Genomic DNA, 24747 nt, shown 5'->3' with positions numbered 1-24747 from the left:
AGGCAGCACTGGCATGCCCTCGGCCTGAACCCGGCGGTCCCCGCCCCCACCCCCCGCCACCCTGCACTGTCCCGGCTCCCCTGAGGCCCCCACACTGCAGTGCGGCCAGGCCCCCTCCCCGAAGGGGCCGCCCCTGCCGCCCAGCTCTGGTGCCCGGGGCGGCCCGGCCCGAAGGGCCATGAAGCTTCAGGCCGTCATGGAGACCCTTCTGCAGCGGCAGCAGCGGGCACGCCAGGAGCTGGAGGCCCGGCAGCCCGCGCCGCCCCCACCACCCCCGCCGGCCGAGCTCCCCGCTGGCCCCCCAGCCCGGGCCAGGGCCATCCCGGAGGAGGACAGAGAGCCGGAGAAGGCGCGGATGCAGCGGGCCCAGATGGCCGCGCTGGCTGCCATGCGGGCAGCAGCCGCCGGCCTCGGATCCGCACCCAGCCCCAGCGGCTCGGAGGATGGGCCCCCCAGCCTGGAGGATGAGGATGCGGTCCAGGAAGAGGTCCCAGGCTCGCCTGCCCCATCAGGCCGAGGCCGGGAGGCACCGGGACATGCTGAAGACATCAGGCACCTCGAGGATGTGGGCTCCGACGGTGACCTGTGAGTCGGGTTCCGTGGGCTACACACTGCACAAGCGTCGACTGAGCCTTCCATGCATCCCAGGCAGCTGTAGGGCAAGCCCTTGTCCCTGCTGACCACCGAGGTCAGCACTGTCCTTTAGAACTTTCTGGAGGACGGCGGGTATCTCACCAACCTAGGAGCCACCCCTCGCGGGCGGCGGGGGAGGCTTGATTCCAGCCTGACTTATGTGGACCAGCCCCGTGTGGCCGGGAGCCCCATTGCCCAGTGAGGCTCCGGCAGATTCAGTGGCTCCGGAGGGACCTGTGCACAGTGGGTGTCGGCTGGCTCGTGGTCGTCCACCGTGCGTGCGTTCCTGCGAGACCCAGTGCAGGCCTCCAGCCAGCTACGGGCAAGCCCCCAGGGGAATCACTCTGGGAAGATGTTTGACAAGCAGAGCAGTGGGGTGATTGTGGGTTATGACAGGGAAATAAAGGAGGGGTGTGGGGGGAGGTGTCTGGGGCTGGGAACAGCATGCCTGGCAGAAGGAACAGCCAGAGCAAAGGTCCTGAGGCAGGAACTGGCTAGGCATTTCGAAGGCCCACCAAGGAAGCCCGTGCCACGGAGGGCAGGAGGGGCTTAGCAGGTGTGCAGGGGCCCTGGGGGGCTGTGGGCTGATGGGAAACACAGCCGTGCCCCTTGCAGTGCCTGGAGCAGGTGGGGGCCGCTGTCCCCGTGTTGAGAGAGGGAGAGCAGGACTCGGGCGTAGAGCAGACCCTGACCTGTGGCCTCTGCCTGCCCCAGGAAGCCAAAGTGGGAGGAGGAGGAGGAGGAGCTGGAGGACGACCTGGAGGACGAGGAGGACGAGGAGGACGAGGAGGAGGAGGAGGAGGAGGAGGAGGACTACGAGGACGAGGAGGGGCCCCCGGGCTCTTCCGGCTTGGGCCCTGCAGCCCTTGTGCCCCGTAGGGCCCCGCCGTCCCAGGCCTACCGCGGTGACAGCGGGCCCCGGGTGCTTGGTGGCCAGGAACGCCAGGGGGCCAGCCTGGCCCACGCCGGAGGGGCTGCGCACGTGGCGCCGCAGCTGCAGCCGCCTGACCACGGGGACTGGACCTACGAGGAGCAGTTCAAGCAGGTGCGCAGTGTGCTGTGGGGGCCACGGGCAGGGGCACGTGCACCGCTGCTGGGTCCTGGCACCCGGCCCATGCCAGCCAGGCACACGGCCGCATGCAGGAAGCCTTGTGGACACCCCGTGGGTGGGACGGGCCGACGGTTGAGTGCGCCCCGTGTGGACAGGAGGGGGACCCGAGCCAGGAGGGAGAAGCTCGGGGGCTGCCCAGTGCCTGCCCAGAAGGACCTGCAGGGAGCCAGCCAGGCACGGGGCTCTGAGCTGGGCAGGTGCCCGGGCAGAGGCCGTGCGGCTGAACTGGGCTTGGCGTGGGCCACGGTCAAGGGGCGAGGCCCAGCGGGCAGATGTGCGGGCAGGGCGCTGGGGGCTCGGGGACGCCGGCCCGAGGTCTGGTCAGTCGGCGTGGAGTCCGGTCACAGAGGCCGCAGTGGTTGGTTGGGCAGGGGGTGGCCACGTTGGTGTGGACGGCTGAGAACTCCCTGGGGCTGTGGAGGGGCGGGGAGGAAGTAGGGCCGTCCTAGTGCCTTCCCTGCGGGCGGCCAGGGCAGAGGAAGTGGCCAGGGCGGGGGACCCTTTGAAGTTGGGCCCGAGCTGGGCTGGGCAGATGGAAACCAGATGGCGTCCGGCCGGGCTCACATTCCAGTCTGTGGCCAGCTGGGCCCTGCTCCGACCTCCAGGAGTGGCCAGCGGGGACCTGGCCTCCCTAGCCCGGTAGCCCAGTAGCCCGGGCCTTTGAGGTCTCCCCTGGCTGTGGACAGGCCAGTGTGCACGAGCTGGGAGGTGGCTGTGTGTGGCCTTGGGGCGGCCCCCTCTGGATACTGGCCTCCCAGAACCAGCTCTGGGCCCCTCCTAGAGGGTGCTCAAGGCCCGGCCGGTGGGCTGGACACACGCAGAGGGGGCCGGGCAGGGGGGCTCCCAGTGGGGATGGCAGTACCTGGAGGCAGCAGGGGAGCCAGCAGGACAGATGGAGCTGCTCAGGTGTCTGGCTGGGGTGGGGCAGGGCCGAGGGCTGGGTGACAGCCAGCGGACTGCGCCTCTCTGGGCGTGGCCAGCGCCCCACACACCCCCTCCTGGAGGCTCTGCCCCTGCGCATGGACCCCAGTCACCCCCCCCACCCCCGTGTCCCTCCCTGCCCAGAGCCACAGCGCTGAGGGAGGGTCTCCAGAGCTCACCGTGGTTCAGAACAGCGCGCAGCCTGCCGTGGGCTGTTTGTTCTCACGGTAGTTACCGGGAGCCACACTCTCGGGGGCTGGAGCTGGACAATACCCCAGTGTTGCAGGGTCCCGGCCGGGCCACACAGGACCCCAAGCCCCCAACCCTGTTCAGTGGCCTCAGCCCCCTTGGGGGGCAGGGTTTGGGTGGCCAGGCCAGGCGAGGACTGGGGGCAGAGGCCAGGCCCCAAAGTGCCCTCGGCATGTCAGGAACAAAGGGCCACAGGAGCCTTTGTCCCACTTGTCTGGGATGCCCAGGGCCGGGGAAACGGAAGCGAGAGTGGATCAGGGAACCCCAGAGCCACTGGGGCTCAGCATCTCGCTGAGCTGGGGGGGTGACTCCCCTATGTGGAGGAGGCTGGCCTCAGGAAGCGGACAGCCGTGCAGAGGTGTCGGGGAGAGCTGGTTTGGCATCTTTGGTGGGGTGGGGGGAGGCCTCTCGGGATACACAATTTGGGTCAAGCCTCACGGAAGGAGGGACAGTGCACTTGGCAGAGAAAGTAGCCTGGGCAAAGGCCCTGGGGCAGGGCCGACATTGGTGTGTGTGGGGGGGGGCGGGGAGCCAGATGCTGCCAGGTCGGGCCCTGCAGGAGATAGGATTGGATTCTGAGAAAGTGGCCCTGCCCTGCAGTGCTGGGACCTTCCTCCTGCCCATTCATGGCAGGGCCGGCTGCCGGCTCTGCCCTCCCGCCCAGCTGGCCGGGCACCTGTGTGGCCAGTGTCGGCAGCGTCCCGGGCCCAGCCGGCCTAGCAGACGTCAGGCCGTGTTGACTCTGGCGCCTTCCCCACAGCCTTCCTGGCACGTGGCAGCCCAGCCGGCCAGCCGCCCACTTGGCCCCATCTCTTGCCTCTTCCTCCCAAGTCTTGGCGGGACCTGGGGCCGACTTCCCCTACGAACCCTTGAGAGCCGTGAATATGGTCTCGGGGAGGCCAGGCTGGGGAGGGAACTAGGGCAGCGGGCTCGTGGCCATGAAAGCATCCCTGGAACCCCCACAGCCTGTCTGCCGTGGGGCCCTGGGGACGCGCGGATGGAGGCCAGCGCAGCGCGAGCCACTGGCCGGGGATCAGACGTGTTGCAGATGGTGATTAGGATCTTAGCCTCCTGGTATCAGACGTGGCATTCTGTGGCTTCCTGTCACCCACGTAGCTGGGCCCGGGCTCTAGAAAATGCCCCCCCACCCCGCCCCTGTAGGTCTTAACCTCAGATCTTTGGCTGCTTAAGAATCAGGATCCTTGGTCTCAGCAGCTCAAACTTGGGGATTGTTTTCAACGGCTTTACTGAGATCAGACTCACGTACATGTACTTCACCTGTTGAAAGTGTGCAGTTCAGTGGTGTTAAGTGTCTTCGTGGAGTGACATAGCCGCCGCCAGGTTGTTAGAGGACGTTTCTGTCACCTCAGACGTAAACTTTTATAAGTGTATCTTTTAGCTATTACCCCCCCACCCCCGGCCCCCGCAAGCCCCCTTCCTGTCCACGGAGGACCCTAGTCTGGGGGTGTCACACGCGTGGACTCACACCCTGTGTGGCTTTCTGTGTCTGGTTCCCTCCCTGCATGTCATGGGCTCGGGGTCCATCCCTGGGGTCGCACGTGGGGCCTCACCCCTGCTGGCGGCCGGGGGACGCTCTGGCGTGTGGTGGACATGCTGTGTTGATTCTGTCACCTGTGATGGACACTTGGGTTGTTTACACCTTGGGCAGCTGTGAGTCGAGCTGCTGTGAGTTGGGCTGCTGTGATTACGCTTGCATGGCTTTGGTGTGGACAGGTGTTTTCAGCTCTCATGGGCGCAGAGCCAGGAGTGGAGCCACCGGGCCGTGAGGGTGGTGAGGCTAATTGGCCTCTCGGGGACCTATGGGCGGCTTCCCACAGCGGCCGTGCTATTCTCCTTCCCATGGCCTCCCGAGGCTCCGGCTTGTGCATGGCCTCGCCAGCACCTGAGATCACGGCTGTGCTGTCAAAGTCACAGGGTGGCGGGCGTCTCCCTGCGCGTTGGTTTGCGCTGAATGTTGCGGTGTTTTCCGCCTGCTTTCCAAGGTGACGTCCGTCCACTGCACGACGTGTCAATGAGCTCCAAGATGTAGAGGTGACCACTGCAGCTGAGATGTGTCCCCTAGCTGTGCAGGAGGCGGACTGAGCCTGTCTCCTGTGCCCCACACGCCCCGATCCCACAGGGAAGGGCGGCTGAGGGCTCTCCCCTTCGCACCGACGGAGACGGACGTGGGTGGTTGAGTCCATCGACAGCCTACAGACAGGACCTAGTGTGCACCAGAGGGTGGACACATGGGGTCCCCGGGCCTCTATCTCCTTTGCCATGAACACAGTGGGTCCAGGGCCTCACATCAGGGTGTCAGGACCCAGGGCCTGGACCCACACAGGCACTTAGGCGGGAACAGTCATTGGTGGCCTCTTTGTCCTTGCCGTGGACCCTGCCTGGCCCCACCCCTCCCCGGGCCTCTTGGGGCCCATGTGATGCCCATGGGGGCCCTTCTCCTGTGTAGCAGGCACGGCCCACGTGGAGGTGAGGCTGTGGGCCTCAGGGGTGTTCTTTGCAAGAGGCTGGGGTCCCATTTTGGGTTTTTTAGCCCTTTTGGCTCACGTAGGTTTTTTTAGCCACAGGAAATACACACGTGCAGATTTTTAGGGCCATATCTGACTGCAGAAGCAGCGTTGGTACCGTCCTCATCGGAGGGGAAGCGGAGAGTGCTCTCTGGGCCCCAGGCTGGCTCATTCCCAGCGCCGCTCAGCGTCACTCTGTGGGTCTGAGCATTCCCCATTCCCTGGTTCTCTTCCGCGATGGTTTCCTCATGGGGCTGACAGCAACACGCTGGGCTGTCTCACTGCCGTAAACAACACTGCCGTGAACATCTCTGGGCTCCAGAAGTCTGCCGGGCAGCGTGAGGTGGAGGCGTGGCTGGGATCCTGGGGTGGGGGAGGGGAAGGCAGAGGGTTTCTTCATCCCGCCTGGGGCCCCCACGGGGCTGCGGGGAGCCACAGCCGGTCACAGGCACTCACAGTCCCTGGGGATCAGGGCTGGGCTAGAGGAGGGAGGAATGGGCTTTGGGGCTGGGGCTTTACAGGGTGTATAAGAGTTTGCTGGGGGACAGAGAAGGGTAGAGTCTGCCTCTTGGAACATAAAGTGGGAGGCGTATGGGTGTGCAGACATTAGGGTAAATGAAAGGGGCCTTGGCAGGGTTTGGAGCTGGGGAGCAGAGAGGTGAGTGGGGACCCTTACAGGACCTGTCCTCTGGGCAGGAAGACGCTAGACCTGCAGGGCCAGGGGGAAGGATGAGAATTCTTCCGGTGGGGTAAGGGGTTATGAGCAGAGGGCATGGCCTGGGCAAAGGTTTCGAGGTCAGACGCTAGGTTCTGAACCCGGCGACATCCGTCTGATATGCTTGGGACAGAGTGGGCTGGGGGCCAGGCCCCGTGTGTCCTGGGGGCCGGCTCTGGCGCTGGGCCTCTTCCTGGGGCGCCCGCAGCCTGGGCCATGTGCCCGGGGGCGGGAAGGGTGTCGGGAAGCCCCTGGGAACTCAGCCCACCCCGCCTGGGACAGTGCCTGCCTCATCAAAGCTGCTGTGGCTGCTGGCGTGGAGCCAGCGGGCCATGGCAGGCCCGGGGAGGGTGCCTGCCCGCCAGCCCCTGGCACTGTGCCTCTGCCCGTGCCAGCCCCGGGAACCACACTGACTCAGCCGGAAGAGCCTTATCTGGCCCCTGTGCCGCCACCAGCCGCCCAGTCACCGCCGTGGGGTCACGGCCGCCGGGGCCTGGCCCCACGCCCACCATCTGCTCCCCACCCTCGTGGCCTCTGCCAAGTGCCTGGCCCGCCCCACGCTTTCTAATAACGCACGCGGCCGCTGGAGGGAGTGGTGCCCGGCGGGCAGGGACCACGTGCGCCTCCCATCAGGGATGAGCGTGCATGTGCCACGTGGGGTCCGGCCACTGACGTGGGCTTGGGCATGCGGTGGGCAGACGCGCGGTCCCCAGGAGCCGCGGGGGAGAGGTCCTGTGTCCGCCAGGGTCTGTGTTCAACTGGGCCAGGCCCCGTGGGAGTCTGGAAGCCGCGTGTGTGCCAGTGCCGTGGCTTTTCCACGTGTGTCCATCTGCGTGTTCTGGGGCCGCGAGCTTCTCCGCAGCGTCGTTATGTGTCTGTCACCTGGAAGCCTGTCCGTGCGTCCACATGCTCGGTATGTCTGTGGACAAGGGCGTGAGCCCCGTGTGGCCCGTCCCACCTCTCACAGATGTGTGGGTGCACGTCCTGGGGTCTGGACACAGCAGAGGGAGGCTGGGCCGCGTACCCCAGCGCGTGTGGAGAGCGCTGCTGGCACGGTCCCTGAGCCCACGTGGGATGGGGTGGCAGCGCCCTGCGGCTGTGGGTCTGTGGCACGTGTGTGCGTGAGTGGGCTCTGACGTGTGTGTGCTCACCCTGCCCCATGAAGCATGAGGTCAGGGGGGACCCATCAACCATTAGCAGAAGTCACGGCGTCCCGTCAGTGGCTGGAATTGACTGACATGGACCTGTCCGTGGGCCCGTGGCTGACGTCCCCTGGGAGGCTGAGGTGTGAGCAGGGCCGGGCATGGTCCCTTCTCTCCACCCTGAGCTGCGGGGTGCCCTGTCTCTGGCCTGCAGGCACCGTCAGGGAGACGCTAGGCAGGGCTTGCCCCGCTCTGTGCCTTAGTTTCCCTGCCTGAGGCAGAGACCCTCTTCTTCTGAAGTTTTTGGACCCCCAGGGCCAGTGCCACTGATGGGGACATAGAGGGGCGTCCTCCTGGCTGCTTTGAAGCCGCCCCATGACCCCTGTGCTCTGAGCTGGGTCAGGGGAGCAGCTGAGGGAGTGGGCTGGTGGGTGGGCACGCGCTGGGGGCGGGGCATGGCGCCCGCCCCTTCTCCACCGGCCAGGCTGCGTGCAGACAGAGGACAATTGGGGGTCATGGGGTTAAACGGTAACCAGTCTGCCTATTGAAGGCCCCAGCATCAGGGCTGGCAGGGTCTTGTGGGGCGGGGGGAGGGGGGATAGGCACCGCCCACTGCCCACCGCCCACCACCCCTGCAGGCCCAGTGCCTGGCACCTCGGGGGGACACTCCTACCCTCCCAGCCCATAAAAACCCACTTCGCAGGGCGAAGCGCCCCGGGAGGTGAGTGGCAGTGCCCCCAGCTGCGTGGACATCAGACGGCCTGTTTGGGAATAGGGTCTTCGCAGGTGTCCTTAGTAAAGACGGACACCCCCCCCCCCGAGTGGCCTGGGTCCCGAATCCAGTGGCAGGTGTCTCGGGAAGAAGAGAGACGCTCAGGCCGACCTCAGGGAGCCGTGGTCTGAGGGGCACAGGACGAGAGGCCCCGCCCCTTGGAGACAGGGACCCTGGCAGTCCCATTGAAGGGCTCACAGGAGCGAGGGCAGGAAGGCGGGGCTGCACTCCCGCCAGTGCGTGCTCCTGAACCGGGCCCTCCCTTGGCACCAGCCTCTCGCGTGGGTGCTGGGCCGCATATGGACTGCGGGCAGAGGCAGGCGATGCGTGGCACATGGTGGGGGTGTGGGGCCTGATGGGCTGGGCCGGCACCGTGGTGAGGGCGGGCTGTCTGGGCCATTATCTGCCAGCGAGTGAGGGTGTGTCTGTGTTTGTGTGTCTGCTTGGACGGGTGTGTCTGTGCCTGCGCCAGGGGACCGTGTCGGGGTGGCTTGGCCGGCCCAACCGTGGGGAGGGCCACGGGTGCGTGGGGAGGGTCCACGAGTGCCCAGATAGGGGTCGGCGGGTCTGTGCCACCATGGCGGGGAGAGGTTCCGGTGGGGGCTGTGTAGGTGTGTCTGGATGGGGCCACGGGTCGTGGGGCTGCTGTCCAGATGGGATTGTCGTGGGGGTGGGTCTCGCGTCTCTGTCCGGGCTGGAGTGGTGGGGAGTGGCCATAGGCCCCTGTTCCTGGTCAAGCTGTGTCACCCTCTGCCCCCCAGGTGGGGTCTCTGAGGGTCCCCTGCCCCGTTAGGCTGTGTCTCCAAACCTCCGTCCTGAGTAAGGGTGTCAAGCCCATTGCTGCAAACGTGGGTCTCCCGTACTTGTGAGGGTCCCCCCCAGGGGGGTCGCTAACCTTCCTTGCGTCCTTCACTTTACCGCCCACCTCCTTTGTGACCAGCGGCACAGATGTCTTCCAGGACTCGAGCTGGGCCTGGACCCGATCCCTGGGGTCTGCTCCCCAGATCTCTGGTGGTTCCGTGGCTCCATGTCCTCTGCCCAGCCCCTCCCCACCCTCTTGCCCCATCCTCTCTCCCCAGCTGCCATTGTCCCAGGAGCGGCAGGCGTCCCCTGCCTGTGAGTGCCTGGGGACAGTCGTGTGCTTGCCTGCGGGGAGCCCGACTCTGGAAGGAGACATGGGGCGGGAAGCCACACAGTCCTCTGTTTCCCCACCATGGCTGGAAGGCCTCCCTTTGAGCCTCAGTTTCCCTGTCTGTAAATCAAGGCAGTGCTCACGGGAGTGCTGGCCGTTGCCATAGTTAATAACCGTTCATGGTGTCCCGGCCCAGGAGCGGCAGGGTGGGGCCAGCGCCTGCTGCCTGTGCCCGGGGCTGCCCGCCGTGTCCGGCTCACGTCTCCCCACGGAGCTAGGCTTCACTGGGGCTCTCGGGCTGCTGGCCACCATGGGGCAGATCCTGTCCCTGTGCCCCCGGCTGGGAGTGTGCCCAGCGGGGTCCCTGGCCAGGGTCCCTTCCTCGACTGCTGGGCAGAGGGTGGGGGCGGGGAGTAGCCCCCGGCTTCCTGTAGCGTGTGCGGGCTGGGCTGCTGTGGCTGGGCCAGGCAGGGCTCTGGCTGCAGCTCCGTTCCGAGAGCCCGTGCAAGGGAGGGGCCGAGGGGGGCAGGGAGCTCGCTCCACAGCCGGCAGGTCACTCGGAGCAGCTCCTGCCTTGGAGGGTCCCTGCCGGCACCTCCTGGGGCTGCTCGGGGCACGAGTGCGGGTGGAGACGGGGGCCCCTTTCCGAGAAAACCCCACAACGGGACTTGAGTTCCTGGGTGCCGGGCTCTGACCACAGCCCTGGACCCTGGGGCCACTGCAAGGCAGCAGTTGGGTGGGCGTGACAGGATGATTTTGTGCGGTGACCCTTGTACAAAATACCCCAGGACTGTGTGTGGCAGTTGATTTGTAATGGCTCGGGGAGAGGATTCTGGATTTTTGGCTTGCCCAGAGAGAGCCCGGGTCTGAAGGGCAGGCTTGCTCCCCAACACCACGAGGCCCCCACGGGGCCTGGGACACCCACATCCCTCCAGAGGCAGCGAGGGCTCCGTCCCGGGGCTCCAGAGCTGCTCTGCAGTCTGTGCTCAGTGGCTCTCTCCCCCCTCTGACGTGGGCTGCCGCTCAGACAGCAGTCTGTGTGCTTGGGGCCAGCCTGTGGCTGAGGGGCTCCCCGGGGACCGGTGGCTGTCCCGACCCACGTGTCATCGGCTACCTGGGCCATCTGCTTCCTCCTCCCTCACTGCTTCCCACCATCGTCCCTCTGCCGCTTTCCAGCCTGTGGACGTGCCCCTGTGGGCCTCAGTTTCCCCAGCTGTGACATCGTCTGGCCCTGAGGTCGGTGCTCCCCTGCCTGCCCCCCAGCTCTGTCCTGTGCATCCCACCTGGAGGCCGCAGGTGCCCTCGCCCACTTCCTGGGGGACGATAGCGACGCCCTGGGGTGGCCGTGGCCACACGCAAGGCTGGTCAGGAGGGGGGCGTTGGTTGGCCATACGCGCTTGCCCAGCCTCCGCCGTCACCCAGAAAGCAGCGCCTTGGAGGTTCAGCCCCGTGGGGGCCTTTGTGACTTGTTTCTGGAGCTTTTTATTACTGTCTGTTGTGGGTGGGGTGCCATGTCTCTCTGAAGGGACACGTGGCCGGCTTGGGTGGCGTGGCTGAGCGGACAGATGTCTCTGCCCTGCCCAGAATCACTTCCCCAATTTCCCGCGAGCCCGCCGGGGCCGCCACATCTGTGAGGAGGAGGCTGAGCCCGTGCTGACGGGAAGCGAAAGGCGGCCTGGGTGTCCCAGGGCTCAGGTGTGCTGGAGGGCAGCTCGCGGGACAGCAGTGAGGACAGACAGACGTGGCCACGGCCCCTACCGCACGCCGCAGCCGGGACCTCGCCGACGCCGCGGTGGCCTCGCTGGACTCTTGCTGCATACCCCACCGGCCCGGGGCTCTGTCACGTGCCCGCACCCCCGGCCTGGATAGGCAGAAGGTGCCGGATGACGGCCGCCCGGTGGGTTGTCCCGGCCGACCCACACCGTGCGGGCTCCCACTGCGCTCCGCGTCCTGGGAGTCTCCGGGACCGACCGGTCCCTCGGAAGCGCAGCTCCCTGGGCGCCCAGCTGGGCCCTCCGACCCGCGTCCTTCGCAGCGCCGGGGCCTGGCTGCCAGCCTCCGCTTCCTGATCGCGTGGTCCCCGCCCCCTGGATGGGTAAACTGAGGCTCAGTGCGCAGACAGGGATGGTTCCACCCCAAGCCGCCACCTCCTGAGGCCCCACTGAGCCCCGTCTGGCTTTCTCCATGCACAATGACGTGGTTTGCTCTGAGGTCACTGCGGGGAGGGCCAAGGCCAGAGCTTTGCCGTTTGGGGGCCGCGGGACCTTGGGTGAGGCCCGTACGCCCCGGGCCTCCCGCCTGGTGCAGCCACGGGGAAGCACAGATAATGCACTTAGCACGTTGTTGGCGCTGCACAGACGCCTGCCTCAGTTTCCCCAAGTGCCCCGTGGGCTGAAGGGGGTGGCCCCGCCTGCCCGGCCCTTGGCAGCTGTGGTGTTTCTGTGAATGGGGGAGGTTGGGGCAGCCCCGAGGGACTCTGTTCCTGGCCCACCTGGGGCCCACGCAACGGCTGTGCACGCTGAGTCATCTCAGTCGGGAGGGGCTTCTGGGGGGATGGGGCGGGGGCCGCCAGGGCTGGGAGAGGTGCATCAGGGCTGAGCTGTGACAGGGGACAGGAGGAAGAGGCGAGAGCCTGAGGGAGCCTTCTCTCCTTCCTTCCTTCGTCAATGGGTGCCTTGTGTCCCAGGTGCCGTGCCCGGCTCCCACGGTCCCTGGTTCTGCCCTCGGGGGGCTCTCATCTGGGTGGGGGGAGACCGTCCCAGAATGAGCGCACACAGGCCCCTGTGAGGGTGCCGAGGCCTCACTGGATGTGCGGCCTGGGCCCGAGGGTCAGGCTGGACTGTGGGAGGGCGTGCAGAGGTGAGGGTTAGGGTTAGGGCTCCAGCTGGAGAGTCCAGCAGGTGCGCGGGCCGTGGGGAGAGAGCTGGCGGGCCCACGGCCGAGGGCTGGTGTGGCGGGAGCATGGCCAGCGACGGGGAGCGACGGGATGCACGTGGCGTGGGGGCAGCCGCTGGGAAGTGTGGACTTGCCGCTGAGAGCATTATGGAGCCATGGTCAGCTTGAGAGCAGGCACACGGTGGCGTCTGGGTGTAGAAATGAGAGATCCCTGGCAGGCTGCGAGAAGGAAGCAGCATCTGACTGTTTGTCCTGGCCACTCCCGGGTGTTTTCTAGAGGGATGGGGGTGAAAACAGCCGGGCCACCTTCTCCCTGCTTCGCTCTGCTCTCAGAACTTACAAGGAATCAGTTCTTTTTTTTTTTTTTTTAAGATTTTTATTTATTTATTTGACAGAGAGAGATCACAAGTAGGCAGAGAGGCAGGCAGAGAGAGAGAGAGGGAAGCAGGCTCCCTGCCAAGCAGAGAGCCCGATGCGGGGCTCGATCCCAGGACCCCGGGATCATGACCTGAGCCGAAGGCAGAGGCTTAACCCACTGAGCCACCCAGGCGCCCCAAGGAACCAGTTCTTAACCCAAAACCCCAAGGGTATGAAGATAGGGGAGATGATAACTCCTGTCCTAGCAGCGGGGTTTGTGAAAATAGTCAAAGGTGGCAGCACCCTAGCGTCCACCGATGGGCAAACAGGGAACATCCTGGCCACTAGCATCAGCGAGGCCCCACGCGCTGTCCTGGGGATGGCCCCTGAGCCCATGATGCACAGGGAGGGGACCAGACACAGGAGGCCACAAGGGGTGTGAGTCCACGCGTGTGACACGTCCAGACCAGGCTCCTCCATGGATGGGAAGGGGTTCGTGGGGGCTGGGGAAGGGAGGGGTGAGGGCTGATGGGGACGGGGTTTGTTCAGACTGATGGAATGTTCTGGAATCACATCTGGAGGCCATGGTTGTAGGACTCTGAATACACTCAACACTACTGAAACACTCACTTTAAAATGGTGAATTCTGTGTAATGTGATTCTCGATCCCGTAAATACATTTTTCTTAAGGTTCAGAGACAGTAGGTAGATTGACAGCACTTGGGGTCCCGGGCCTGCCCACGGCCCTTCCACCCATCCCCGTCCCCTCGCAGCCCGGCTCTGAGCACGTCTGGTATGGGGCTTTTGGGACCCGCTGGTGGCTGTGGAGCGCGCGTGTCTGGTTTCCCGGGAGCCGCAGCGTCGGGAAGCCTCTGTGTCCTTGGGCGTCTCTCTGCTGCCTCTTCCTGGGGGGCTCAGAGCTTACCGGGCCCTTCCTTGACTTTTCCTACTTTGGACCCCTGTCTCTGCCTTGGAAGGACCATGGCCTCAGGTGGGGCCCTGCGGACTTTGGAGCCACCCGGGTGGCAGGAGGGGGCCTAAGCAGACACCGTTAAAGGGGCAAAGGTCCTCCCAGGGGCCCCACAGGCGGGCGGCTGCTTTACAGCCTGGGCCCCTCGGCCTTGGGCTGGACGCCACCTCGGGCCCCTGGGACAGGCTGGGAACCGGCTCACTGTTGGCCGGGTGGGGCCTCCCGCCCACGGGACCTTCTCGGGGCCAGTCACGCCTCGGGAGGCAGCCCTGGTGGTGCCCAGCCCACATGGACATGTCCCCACACCAAGCCCCTCTCCTGTGGGTCAATGGTGGCTGGGAGAGACCTTTTCCTCCTACCTTCTGTGCTGGGGGCCCGGGGATGGGGCCGGGCGCTGAGGCTGAGCTGCCGGGTCCCGAGGGGTCTGCTGTCTTCTCGGCCCAGAGGCTGAAAGGTCCCCCCACCCCCAGACACGGACACACAGCTCTGCCGGGTCAGCAGCATGACCCCAGGACTTTCTCAGCGGCCCAGACAGAAATGCTCGTTGGCCACAAACAAGAATTTCCTGTTTGCCTATCCGTGCGCCTGGAGGGTGGGCTTGCCTCTACCTGAGCCTTCCCGACCTTGTCTGCCTCCAGCTCACGTGGCCGCGGGGGGTGGGGGGGGCAGGATGTTGTCCCTCAGAAAGCCGGGGAGGCTGGGGAGGACTCAGGGCCTTGCTGGGGGTGATGGGGATGCGGGAGACTGCGGGGCGGGGGGCTCCCGCTCAGGCTGCCAGGAAGGCCCTCTGGCTGCCCAATGGGGTGACAGGGGAGGCTTGGCCCTCACCCTGTGCCTCAGTGTCCTTTTCTGTGAAGTGGGTGGTGTGATTTGGGGAAGACTGAACCAGGGTCAGCCCAGCCTCGGCAGTGAGTGGCCCGACACCCTCCCTCACCCTCAGCTGCAGCCCAGAGACCGGCCGGGGGCCCCACGGGCGCGCTGAGTGTGACCCCCGACCCCACCGGGCTCTGGAGCCAGGGAGGGACTTGGCTGCCGTGCTTCTCAGCGGGGACCCTGGGGGCATCCAGCCCAGACTCGCCTGTGTCCACATCCCCCATCTCAAGATTCTGCACCCATTTCACTGGTGGACAGACAGGTGTGGCCGGGCGGGTGGACGCTGGCGGACCCAGGTCACAGGGCAGGAAGTGACAGGGTAGAGCCGGCCTCCGCACCCCCCCCCAGTGCTGGCGCAGGGTGTCACCCACCCAAAGCTTGAGCCTTGCAGGGCACATAATGGGTTTGGGAAGGGACGAGTGCCCCATCACCGGGGTGCCCCGAGCTGTCAAGGGCGTTTATTAAGCAGCTACTGTGTGCCTACTTCCAGACATGGGGCGGCGGAAGGGCTGGGAGCAAGGGTGTCAGCGAGCGAGAAAACGGGCCACCCCAGCACATGTCCCTGAGGGTGCGGAGCGTGGGGTCTCCCAGAGGTGGGCCTGCCTCTGCGCCCAGCAGGTTCCGGGAGCAGCGAGATGCCTGCAGGGAGGGTCCGCAGACCCTGGGGCTACAGGGCGTCCCTCGTTAGCCAGGAGCCTGAGTCAGACCCCGTGAGCCGAGCACCCCGTGTGGGGCCCCTGGGAATACCGGCTGCGGGCTCCGGGAGGCGGGCAACCCAGGGAGGGGCTTCTGGAAGGTTCTCCGGTCTCCAGCCCTGGTTTGTGGCTGTGGCAGGCGACCTGTCTCAGCACCTCCTGGACCACCCTGAGCAGGGCAAGGTTTCAGCCTGAGAGTCCCATGGGACAACGGCCCAGGCTCAGCGCGGGGACAGACAGTGGGTCCGCCGGCCCACAGTGGGGTCTGGACGCCGGCCCCCACGCCCCCATCCCTCTGGTCTGGCCAGGGCAGGGCGCAGCCGGCAGGGGAGCGGAACTCGGGGCCGGAGCCCCATAAAGCCGGGGCGGCCTTTATTGCCCTTTGTTGCCGGCAGCCCCCAGCAGCCATTAGAGCTCCCTCCTCCCCAGCAGCCGGGGGCCGGCACAGCCCCCTTTACAGCCCCAGACAATACCCTGGCCCCATGGGGGTCTGACCGGGCTGTGCCGCAGGCCTGTCCACCCACCATTGGCCTGGGGTTAGCGGCTCCCACCAAGCTGGCGGCCCCTGCTGCCAGGTCTCCGTCCTGAGCCTCAGTTTCCCCTGCTGGAACCCGGGTGTCACGATGGCTCTGGGAGCTCAGGGCGAAGCTCCTGCATTGATGGGAAGGAAAGTTGGGGCATGGCGGGGTGCAAGGGGCACTGAGGTCTCCTTGGGGGCTGGGTGCAGGGAAGGTTCTGGCAGGGTGGTCCCCCGGGCCGGGATCTCACAGGAGTTGTTGGCCCTGTCAGGAGGGGCATGTGGTTCCTGAGCCCCACGGGAGTGGCTGTAACAATGACCATGGACTGGGAGCCCGAAAGCAGCAGGACTCTGTCCTCCCGCATTCTGGAAGCAGAGGTCTGAGATCCAGGCCGGGCTCTGGGGAGGGTCCCTCCTGCCTCTTCCAGCATCAGGCGTGGCCACATCTCTGCTTGGGCCCCGTCTGTCCTTCATAAGGACACTTGTGGTCGGGTGAGGCTGGACCTAACCCGGTGAGTACGACCTCATCTTACGGGTGACGTCCGTGAAGACCCCGTTAGGTGAGGTCGTGGTCTGAGGCGTGGGTAGAGGCGAATTGTAGGGCCCCTGCCATCCTGGCTCCCGCTGGGGCTGAGCACTCAGGGCCCGTCGGACTCACTCAGCTGCTGTGCGCTCACCCCGTCCGGACACTAGCGACGAGCCGGATGAAGTGCCCGCGGGCGGACGGGAGACCGCACCGCGTGTTGCCCCACGTGGTGGGATGTATGATGGGGGTCAGGCGCGCGCCCACGGGGAGGCATAGCTGCAGGCCGAGGGCCCCAGGCAGGGGGAAGTGCAGGGCCTCCCAGACCACCATAAATCAGCCCAGGAATGCGGCTGGCCAGCCCCACTGGATCAGGGCAGAGACAAAGACCCAGCCTGGACCACCCCGGCCTGTGCCCAGAGGCCCCACTCTGTCTCCACTCCAGGACCGGGAAACCCAAGCCCGGAGAGAGGAGCGAGATGGCTGAGGGGTAGCTAGCCCCGGGGACCCTGCCTGCCCAGGCCCCCGGGGTTGGTCAGGCACAGGCGCTGGGTGTTGCCGAGTTCCTGGGCCCTAATGATGGGCTGCCCTGGCCACGGCTGATGGGTGGTTTCGAGGCCCCCCCGCAGTCCTGAACTTTCAGGGTCCGTTCCCCAGGGCTTAATTTGAAGATTGCTGTTTGCTGCTGCCCCCCACCCCCGCCTGCACAAACTCCAGCCCCCAGTTAGCTCTGCCGCCTTCCTACTGCCTGCTGGCTCCTGGGAGCTGAGGGTCTGTGCATCTGGGGGCCCCTAACCACCAGTGCAGGGACGAGCGAACCCCAGCAGCCAGTGCCTAGGACAGAACGTGGGCCCAGAGGCCTTGACATTCCCAGGCTCTGGATTCACGCCTGCCTCTGGGCCTCAGTTTCCGCATCTACAAAATGGAGCCACGCCTGGAGCAAAGGCGAGTGTGTGACTCGGGACAGTACCAGATGCGTCCATCCACTGTAAGGCAGCGATCGGCCCGGGTGTTGTGTGTCTTAGCCCAATTGTGTCCCCCAAGTGACGGGTTGAAGACCTGACTCCCAGGGCCGGAGGACGAGGCTTGGCTTGAGATCGGGTCCCTGCAGCTGCGGTCAGGCAGGGAGCCCTCAGACAAGGCGACCCTGGGCCAGCAGGCACAGCCTGCAGGACGCGTGGAGGAAGTGTGAGAGGCAGAGGCCGACACTGGAGGGGTACCTGGGGCCCCCGAGTTGGGGGGAGTGGGAGGGACCGTGCCCTGGAGCCTCCGGGGGGGGGGGCTCAGCCCTGATGCGCATGGACCTGGGCTCTGCCCTCCACAGTGGGGGGAGAATAAACCTTTGCTCTGAGCTGCCCGGTGTGTGGCTTGGTGGTGGCCACTGCTGGGGACGCACATGGGGACCGGCGTCCTCATCCGAAAGTGGGGGCGGGCTCTTTAGGCTCCGTGGGGACGCGGCGCCCATGCCCGGGCTCTGACGCTGACCTCCCCATCTACTCCCTGACCCCACAGCTCTACGAACTGGACGGGGACCCCAAGAGGAAGGAGTTCCTGGACGATTTGTTTAGCTTCATGCAGAAGCGAGGTGAGGTCGCCCACCGCAGGCGGGGGGTGGGGGTGGGGGGGGAGCAGGGGAGGGGCGGGCAGGAGGGCGGGGCCTGCTTGGCTGTTAGGTCTGATGGGGGAGACACAGCTGGGAGCATCTAAGGGGTGGGTCCTTGGGTAGGAGGTCTCAGGTCCCCAGCCCAGACCCGTGGTGTGATGAGGTTCCCACCCCTAGGCCCCCACTGCCCCTAGGATCCCCTGCCGCAGAGCCAGCCTACAGGGAGCAGGGCTGGATTCCCGGGGGGCAGCAGGCGCTGGGACAGAAGCAGCTCCGGCCCCTCGCCTGTGCCTGCCAGGGCCTCCGTGCCTCTCCCTGTGAGGTGGGGTGTAAGCTGTTCCCACTGTGCAGCGGAGCCCCAGACGGGCTGAGTGCCAACAGTGTGCCCAGCCCATCCCACCCTCAGGCCCCCCTGGCTCTGGGGTGAGACGGACGCCATAAATAGCCTGGCCTGGGCACAGGGAGCGGGGACTGGTCTGGGTGGGCGTCCCTGTGGGGAAGCCGAGGCCCAGACACTGGAGGGTGTCCGGGGCGTACGGGGTAAGCCAAGGGCAGAGAGGACCTGGGCAGCAAGAAGGGCCCCACGGCCCTACCCGTGGCCTCAGCCTCAGCTCAGGGCTGCCATGGGTCAGAGAGAGCTGGACGGACGGATGGACAGACAGATAGACGGACCTGGGGAAGGGGTTCTAGAGGTACCCCCTGCAGTGTGGGGCTGGTCCCTCTGACCAGAACCAGCCCCCATGGTGGGAGCTATTACAACTCCTACTGTTCAGGGAAGGAAACTGAGGCCCAGGGAGGGGACTTGTCCTCGAGCCCTGGACGCAGGAAGGGGCAGGGCCGGCGGGGTACTGCAGGGTCCACTCGGGCCCACTGCAGGGGCCGGCCACCGGCTGCTTTGTCCAGGGCCCTCTGCATGCCTCTCGCTCTCCAACAGCCTCTGTAAACACCAGGCCCAGCAGCCGGAAGGGAAGATGAAAGGGGAGGGGCCGCGGCCTTCCCATTAACCCCTCCCGTGCCTTGCCAGGGCGGAGGGAATCCAGACCCAGTCCTGGGGCGAGGGGCCCCCTCGTTATCGTTGGGAGCAGTCCCAGCCGGGCCGACTGCCCCCCGTGTGGTCAGAGAGATCTTGCCCCACTCTCTTTATCAACCCATCCACACCTGTGGGAGCCCCCCACCCAGCCCCCACCCTGCAGGGAGCACTGAGTCCCCAGGCCAGGAGCCCACCCACCCTGCCCAAGACTGGGCCTGGTGTCCTGCAGGTTCAGAAGGTGTGGTGAGCAGCCTGTGAGTGTGGTCGAGGTGGGGAGGCCCCAGAAACAGCAGTGGAGCCAGCAGCCACTCGGGGCTCTGAGGGTGTGAGTCCAGCCCTGCCTCTAGCGCCAAGCCAGGCTCCCCCGGAGGACAGGGAGCAACAAACTCCTACACATGCCTCAGAACCCAGCCCCAAGCCCTCCTCGCCCTTGCTGTCTTCTTGGATCCTCGCCCTCTGTAACTGGCAGCCTCTGGGGCTGAAGGTCCAGGAGATGCCCCCACCCACCCCGCCAGACGCTGCGTCCCACATCCCACAGGCCTTCACTCCAGACAGAAAGTTCTTTCTTTTCCCACATCACAAAGTAAACGCCTGTCAGAATTCTGGGGGCTGGGAGTGCGGGAGGGGTCCTGCCTGCACCCCACCCTCCTGCTGTTTCCTCGAAGACCTCCCCACCCTTCCTTATCTCCCCACTGCCCCCACGCCCCCGTCCTGCACGGAGCCTCTCGGCCCTCCGCCCGCTCCTTCTGTAAACATCCGATCAGGCCCGGATGCCGACCTTGGGCGCGGGGTCCCCAGAGGACCTTTTGTGTGATTCTTTCTGTTCTTGCCCAGTGTGCAACATACACCAGCATCCCGGGTGGGCGGGGGGAGCCCCTGACATGGGGGTTGCCTTTTCCTCTCTCTCTCTTGTGCTGAGAATTGGAACTGGGCAAGGGTGGGGGTTCTGAAGTCCACCTCCCCTCTGCCCTCTCCAGGCGGTCCTCTGTCCATGGGGTTTTGGACACCTGGAAAGGGCAGACGTGGCCACAGGTGGCAGGAAGTGGTTCTGGAACCCCCAGCTCCAACAGACCAGCCGGGCCGCGCTTTCTTGGGGAGCCACAACCTGGGCCCACTGTGGGCCCATCTCTGGGGGGCTCATCTCTGGGGGCCGCAGGCGTGCGTGACGCAGGCTGGGCACCAGGGGGTCCAGGTTGGGGACCCCGGGTGACAGGACAGCAGCTAGGGGCCACAGATAGCACCCAGGATTGCAACAGCAGGGAGAATTCTAATGGGGGGGGTTTCCCCCCAGCCAGGAAGGCGCCACCCAGGCCAAGCTGAAGGCCCCCACACAAGGGCGATGGGGACAGGAGCAGAGGCTTGAGGCTCGGGGCCAGTGGACGGGGGGACCAGGCCTGTCCGCTGGGAGCAACCCCCCGTCCTTGGCCCGGTCCACTGCCCCCCTGTCTTAAGCAGCAAAGTGGCCAGCGGAGCTCTGCCTCCTCCCCACTGCAAAGGTGGTGGGCGGTGGGCGGTGGGCGGTGGCCGAGGGCGCAGGCCCCTGGGACTGGTCAGAGTGATTTTGTCACTCTGGGAGCAGAACTGATGGAGGCCCAGTTTCTGCTGTGGCTCCACAGCCTGGCCCTGCGCCGGCCCCCATCTCTGTGCCCCCAGGTGAGGTCGGCCAGGAGCCTGGATCCCTGATGGAGAAACAGGCTTCCTCACACTCTCTTGGGGGGGATCCCCGCCCCCCCCACAGCCCTATCCCCCAGGAGACACAGGGCCGCACCAGGGACGCCTGCGGTGGTCACAGTTGTCACGATGGGGTGCTCTCGGCGCTGAGGGGGGTGGGGCTGAGGGTGCGGCTCAGCAGCCAGGACGCCCCCCCAGAGAGCAGCAGGCCCTGTCCCCCTGTCGGGAGAGACCCCTCTCCCGTGGGCGTGTCAGTCCCAGATGGTGGCGGTGACGCCCCCTCCACTCACCACCCCCTGCCCCCCCACAGGGACGCCCGTGAACCGCATCCCCATCATGGCCAAGCAAGTGCTTGACCTGTTCATGCTGTACGTGCTGGTGACGGAGAAGGGCGGCCTGGTGGAGGTCATCAACAAGAAGCTGTGGCGGGAGATCACCAAGGGCCTCAACCTGCCCACGTCCATCACCAGCGCGGCCTTCACCCTGCGGACCCAGTGAGCGCCTGTGGGGAGGGGGGACCGGGGCAGGGGGGGCGGGGGTCCGCACCGTGCACTGTGCAGCAGGAGGCACGGCGCCCGCCTGCCACCCTCACCGCCCCCCCTGCACGCAGGTACATGAAATACCTGTACCCCTACGAGTGCGAGAAGCGCGGCCTCAGCAGCCCCAACGAGCTCCAGGCCGCCATCGACAGCAACCGGCGGGAGGGCCGGCGCCAGAGCTTCGGGGGCTCCCTGTTCGCCTACTCGCCTGGCGGCGCGCACAGCATGCTGTCCTCACCCAAGCTGCCCGTGCCCTCACTGGGCCTTGCCGCCAGCACCAACGGCAGCTCTGTGCCCCCTGCGCCCAAGATCAAGAAAGGTAAGGGGCGCCCCCCTCGGGGCCCGACTCAGCGCCACGCTGGCCGGGCCCTCTGACCGCAGAGGGGACTCAGGGCCGCCGCTCCCCACCAGGTCACCAGAGGATGAGCCCCAGCGTGCCCCCCAGGGGGCCCTTCGGCGGCGGCCCGAGAGAGTGGGCGCAGCTGCCCCGCCGGGGCCCAGGGCAGACGTTACTGGCCGACCACTGGCCGACTGACCACCTGGGCCACAGGGCGCCCACGTTGCTGACTGCGTGCCATGTTCTTTCCTGATCCCGCGGCAGGCATAGTGAGGGGTGGCTGTCGCTGGGCAGCGGTGTGGCCGTGGTCCTCGCCCCCAGCAGACATTACTAGCCAATTGCTGTATTCTTCCCCCTGGGAGCTTTGGAGCCTTCTCAACACAGCGTCAGTCCTGCAGGCATCTTGACCTTGCAGCCTATCAGGCTGACCTTCACCCACCCCGGAGCTGGTGCGTGGTGCACCCTGAGGCTAGCTTCCAGCCGGGATGTGGGGGAAGTTACCCTGTGCCTGTGGGTTTGTAGAAGTGGGGGCTGCAGCGCGTCGGTGCCCAGCGGGCAGTGGGTCGAGTTTTTGGGTATCCGCCAGGCAGCCCCCCCATCCGTGGCCAGCGTCACCAGTCGATGACCGCCTTCTCTCCCGCTGAACCTCCGAATCCCGCGTAACACAGAGGCACTAACTGCACGTGCGGCCCCAGGCCTCAGGCCGGGTCACTGAGTGTTTCTCCCCTGCCCCACGGGCTTTGACCCCCTATCCTCTGAGTAGCCTGAGGGTCCAGGGGAATCCCCACGGTTCAGGCTGCTCAGGTCCGAGGCGACCGTGGTCTCTAACGACCGCTCCTTCACCTTGGTTTACCCACCACCGCCCCCTCCGCCCGGGAGCTCCGGCGGTCCCCGCCAATGGTTGTCAGCCACTCGTGGCGCCAGAGCTAGGGTGAGGGCGGTGGGCGGGAAGGAGCCTTTCCTGACAGGAGGGAACCAGGAAGTGATGGGCAGCCGTGGGGGCCCATGGTGAAGGGTCCCAGGGGCCCCCAGGTGGTGTTCCCTTGCAACCAGACGGGGGTGGGGGGGTGCCACAAAGCTTCTGGGCGAGGGTCTGGTGCAGAGGGGGAAAACACGCCAGGCAACAGGGGAAGGACACGGGGGAGGAGTCAGGAAAAGAAGAGACAGCGGGTCACAGTGGGACCCTGGTTTCCATCACAGAAACGAGAACAGGTGGGAGCTGGTTCTGGAGCTGAGCTGCCTGGGTTCGAGTCCCAGCTCAGTGACTGCAGCTCTGTGGCCTTGGCATAGCCATTGCCGCCTGGAGCTTGGGTCCCCTCCTCCGTGAAGCGAGGGTGGGAGCATGGGGCTGGCACGGGGTCGTTGAGAGGCCTCTCCAGACGGGTCGTGTTGAATGCGTTAGGACACACAGGGAGGCCTCGCTGCTCTCGCTAGTGTCGTTCGTGGCCAGCGCCCTGTCGCAGGCTTTTGGGATAGCATGGGCGCCGGGCACAGCTGCGCCCACCACGGCACTAGGCCGTGGTTTCCGACACGCCAGTTTCCGACACCAGGCTGACCTCAGGAAGGGCTCCCCGGCACTCGTGTGTGTCCCAGAGCCTTGCCGCTTCCCCGGAGAGGGCGTGCACACCCGCGCCTTCCTGCCAGGGGGGAAGGCAGCACCAGGCTTCTTGGTGCCCCTCTGGCTGCCAATGCCTCTTCTCTCCCATCTAGAGGAGGACTCGGCCATCCCCATCACGGTCCCGGGCCGCCTGCCAGTGTCGCTGGCGGGCCACCCAGTGGTGGCAGCCCAGGCAGCGGCTGTACAAGCAGCAGCAGCTCAGGCAGCTGTGGCTGCACAGGCAGCTGCGCTGGAGCAGCTGCGGGAGAAGCTGGAGTCTGGGGAGCCTCCTGAGAAAAAGATGGCCCTGGTGGCAGACGAGCAGCACCGGCTTGTGCAGCGGGCACTGCAGCAGAATTTCCTGGCCATGACAGCCCAGCTGCCCATGAGCATTCGTATCAACAGCCAAGGTACCCACCCGGCGCCCAGCCCCTCCCTGCTTCCTGCCTATGCAGCAAATTCAGGGCCTCATAGCCAACATATGTAAAGAGTGCCCACAAATCAATAAGAAAGAGAAAGAGATAAAACGAATTAATGACTAGTAGAAAATGCCCATGGAAAGCTGAGTCGGGGATCTACATGCTAACAAGGAGATACCGTTTTTTAAGCCATCAGAGTTTGACGATATTAAATGTTGGTTAGGATGTGGGAAAATGCACCCATTGAGACCTGCTGCTGGGAGTGTAAACAGGTGATAATTTGGCAATCTCTTCTTAAAATAGAAAACATTCTTGCCCTGTAACCCAGTGATTCCACTCCGTATCTCCGGCAAAGCTAGTAGGAGTGGAGCAAGTCAAGTCCAGGCTACTCTGGGGCTGTTAAAAAGAATGAGATGGTTTGAAGGACGCTGACGTAGCTTCAGACTTATCATCATGAGAGAAGCAGATTTTAGACAGATATCTTCTTCTTCAGTAAATATTTAGTGAGCACCTACTGTGTGTGCTGACAGAAGCAGGTCCTCGCCCAGATGGGCCTATGACTACCGACGGTGGTGTTTCTTCTTCCCGCAGCCTGCGAGAGCCGCCAGGACTCTGCCCCGAACTTGACCGGCCCCAATGGCAGCAACAGTATTAGCATGTCAGTGGAGATTAACGGGATCATGTACACAGGTAGGACCCGCCGGGCCCTGAGCACTGTCTCCTGTTAACTCAGGAGCGCGGGGTTGCCCCTGCCCCCACCAGGGCCACCCAGTAGGGCTCTGCCTGGGTGCGACCAGAGTGAGCCAGCACCCGCGGCGAACTCAGCCCCGTGACCCAAGGACACTTGTTTCTCCCACGGGAAGTGGTGGTCTCGAGTTCCTTCTGAAACACGGTGTAGCCAGCCCGTAGCTCACAGGGGCCACCAGGGGGTGCTGTGGACGTCGAGCAGCTCGGTGGCTCTGCGAAGGCGCCGCCAAGGGACAGAGAAGGGACCTGTGGCTGCCATGGGCCGCCAGATCCCTGGGTGACTTTGCAGGGGGCCCGTGCTCATGGTGTCCCATGACGCAGCCCCTGCTGCGTCATCTTCCCAACCACATGATATGTTTCTCCTCCTGTCCTTGCACTAGGAGTGCTGTTTGCTCAGCCACCGGCGCCTGCACCACACCCAGCTCCCAGCAAAGCCGGCGGCGGCGGCCGGGGAGGGAACAGCGGGACCAGCAGCAGCGCAGGCAGCCAGGCCGGGCCGGCGGGGTTGTCCACACCTGCCACATCTTCTACCTCAAATAACTCATTGCCTTAACCGTACCACTCCCCACCCGCCACTCCCACCCCAGGAGCCTGCCTGGGCAGGGGGGGCGGGAGTCCGAGGTGGGCCACGCAGGGACCGGGATGGCGGTAGATACGGGTGGGGAGGGGAGGTATCCATAAAGGAGCCACAGCTAACGCCAAAAAGAAAAAAAAAGATATATACATATATATATATATAAAGAAAATTTAATAAAACAGGGGAAAACCAAGGAA

The 24747-nt window shown here is 65.5% G+C and overlaps 1 protein-coding gene across 1 annotated transcript; it reads left to right on the top strand.

Moving 5' to 3' along the window:
- On the top strand, positions 1–24686 carry LOC111161780 (AT-rich interaction domain 3A). The gene is made up of 8 exons (XM_022525727.1): positions 1–585; positions 1348–1678; positions 17543–17615; positions 20645–20828; positions 20945–21192; positions 22921–23217; positions 23818–23916; positions 24354–24686. The coding sequence occupies exons 1-8, from the start codon at positions 179–181 to the stop codon at positions 24524–24526; spliced, it is 1812 nt and encodes a 603-aa protein (XP_022381435.1). The 5' UTR covers positions 1–178; the 3' UTR covers positions 24527–24686.
- Positions 24687–24747: the final 61 nt, after the last annotated feature.

This window comes from Enhydra lutris, unplaced genomic scaffold (assembly GCF_002288905.1).
Source record: "Enhydra lutris kenyoni isolate GAN:26980312 unplaced genomic scaffold, ASM228890v2 scaffoldscaffold86, whole genome shotgun sequence".
Classification (NCBI taxonomy): domain Eukaryota; kingdom Metazoa; phylum Chordata; class Mammalia; order Carnivora; family Mustelidae; genus Enhydra; species Enhydra lutris.
This window is presented reverse-complemented; position numbering and strand designations above follow the sequence as displayed.

Bases quoted from the DNA above. Each gene is read 5' to 3' on its own strand.
- LOC111161780 (XM_022525727.1), top strand. From the start codon at position 179: ATGAAGCTTCAGGCCGTCATGGAGACCCTTCTGCAGCGGCAGCAGCGG. The intron at 20,829-20,944 runs GTGAGCGCCTGT...CCCTGCACGCAG, and splicing joins GCCTTCACCCTGCGGACCCA to GTACATGAAATACCTGTACC. The intron at 23,917-24,353 runs GTAGGACCCGCC...TCCTTGCACTAG, and splicing joins TAACGGGATCATGTACACAG to GAGTGCTGTTTGCTCAGCCA.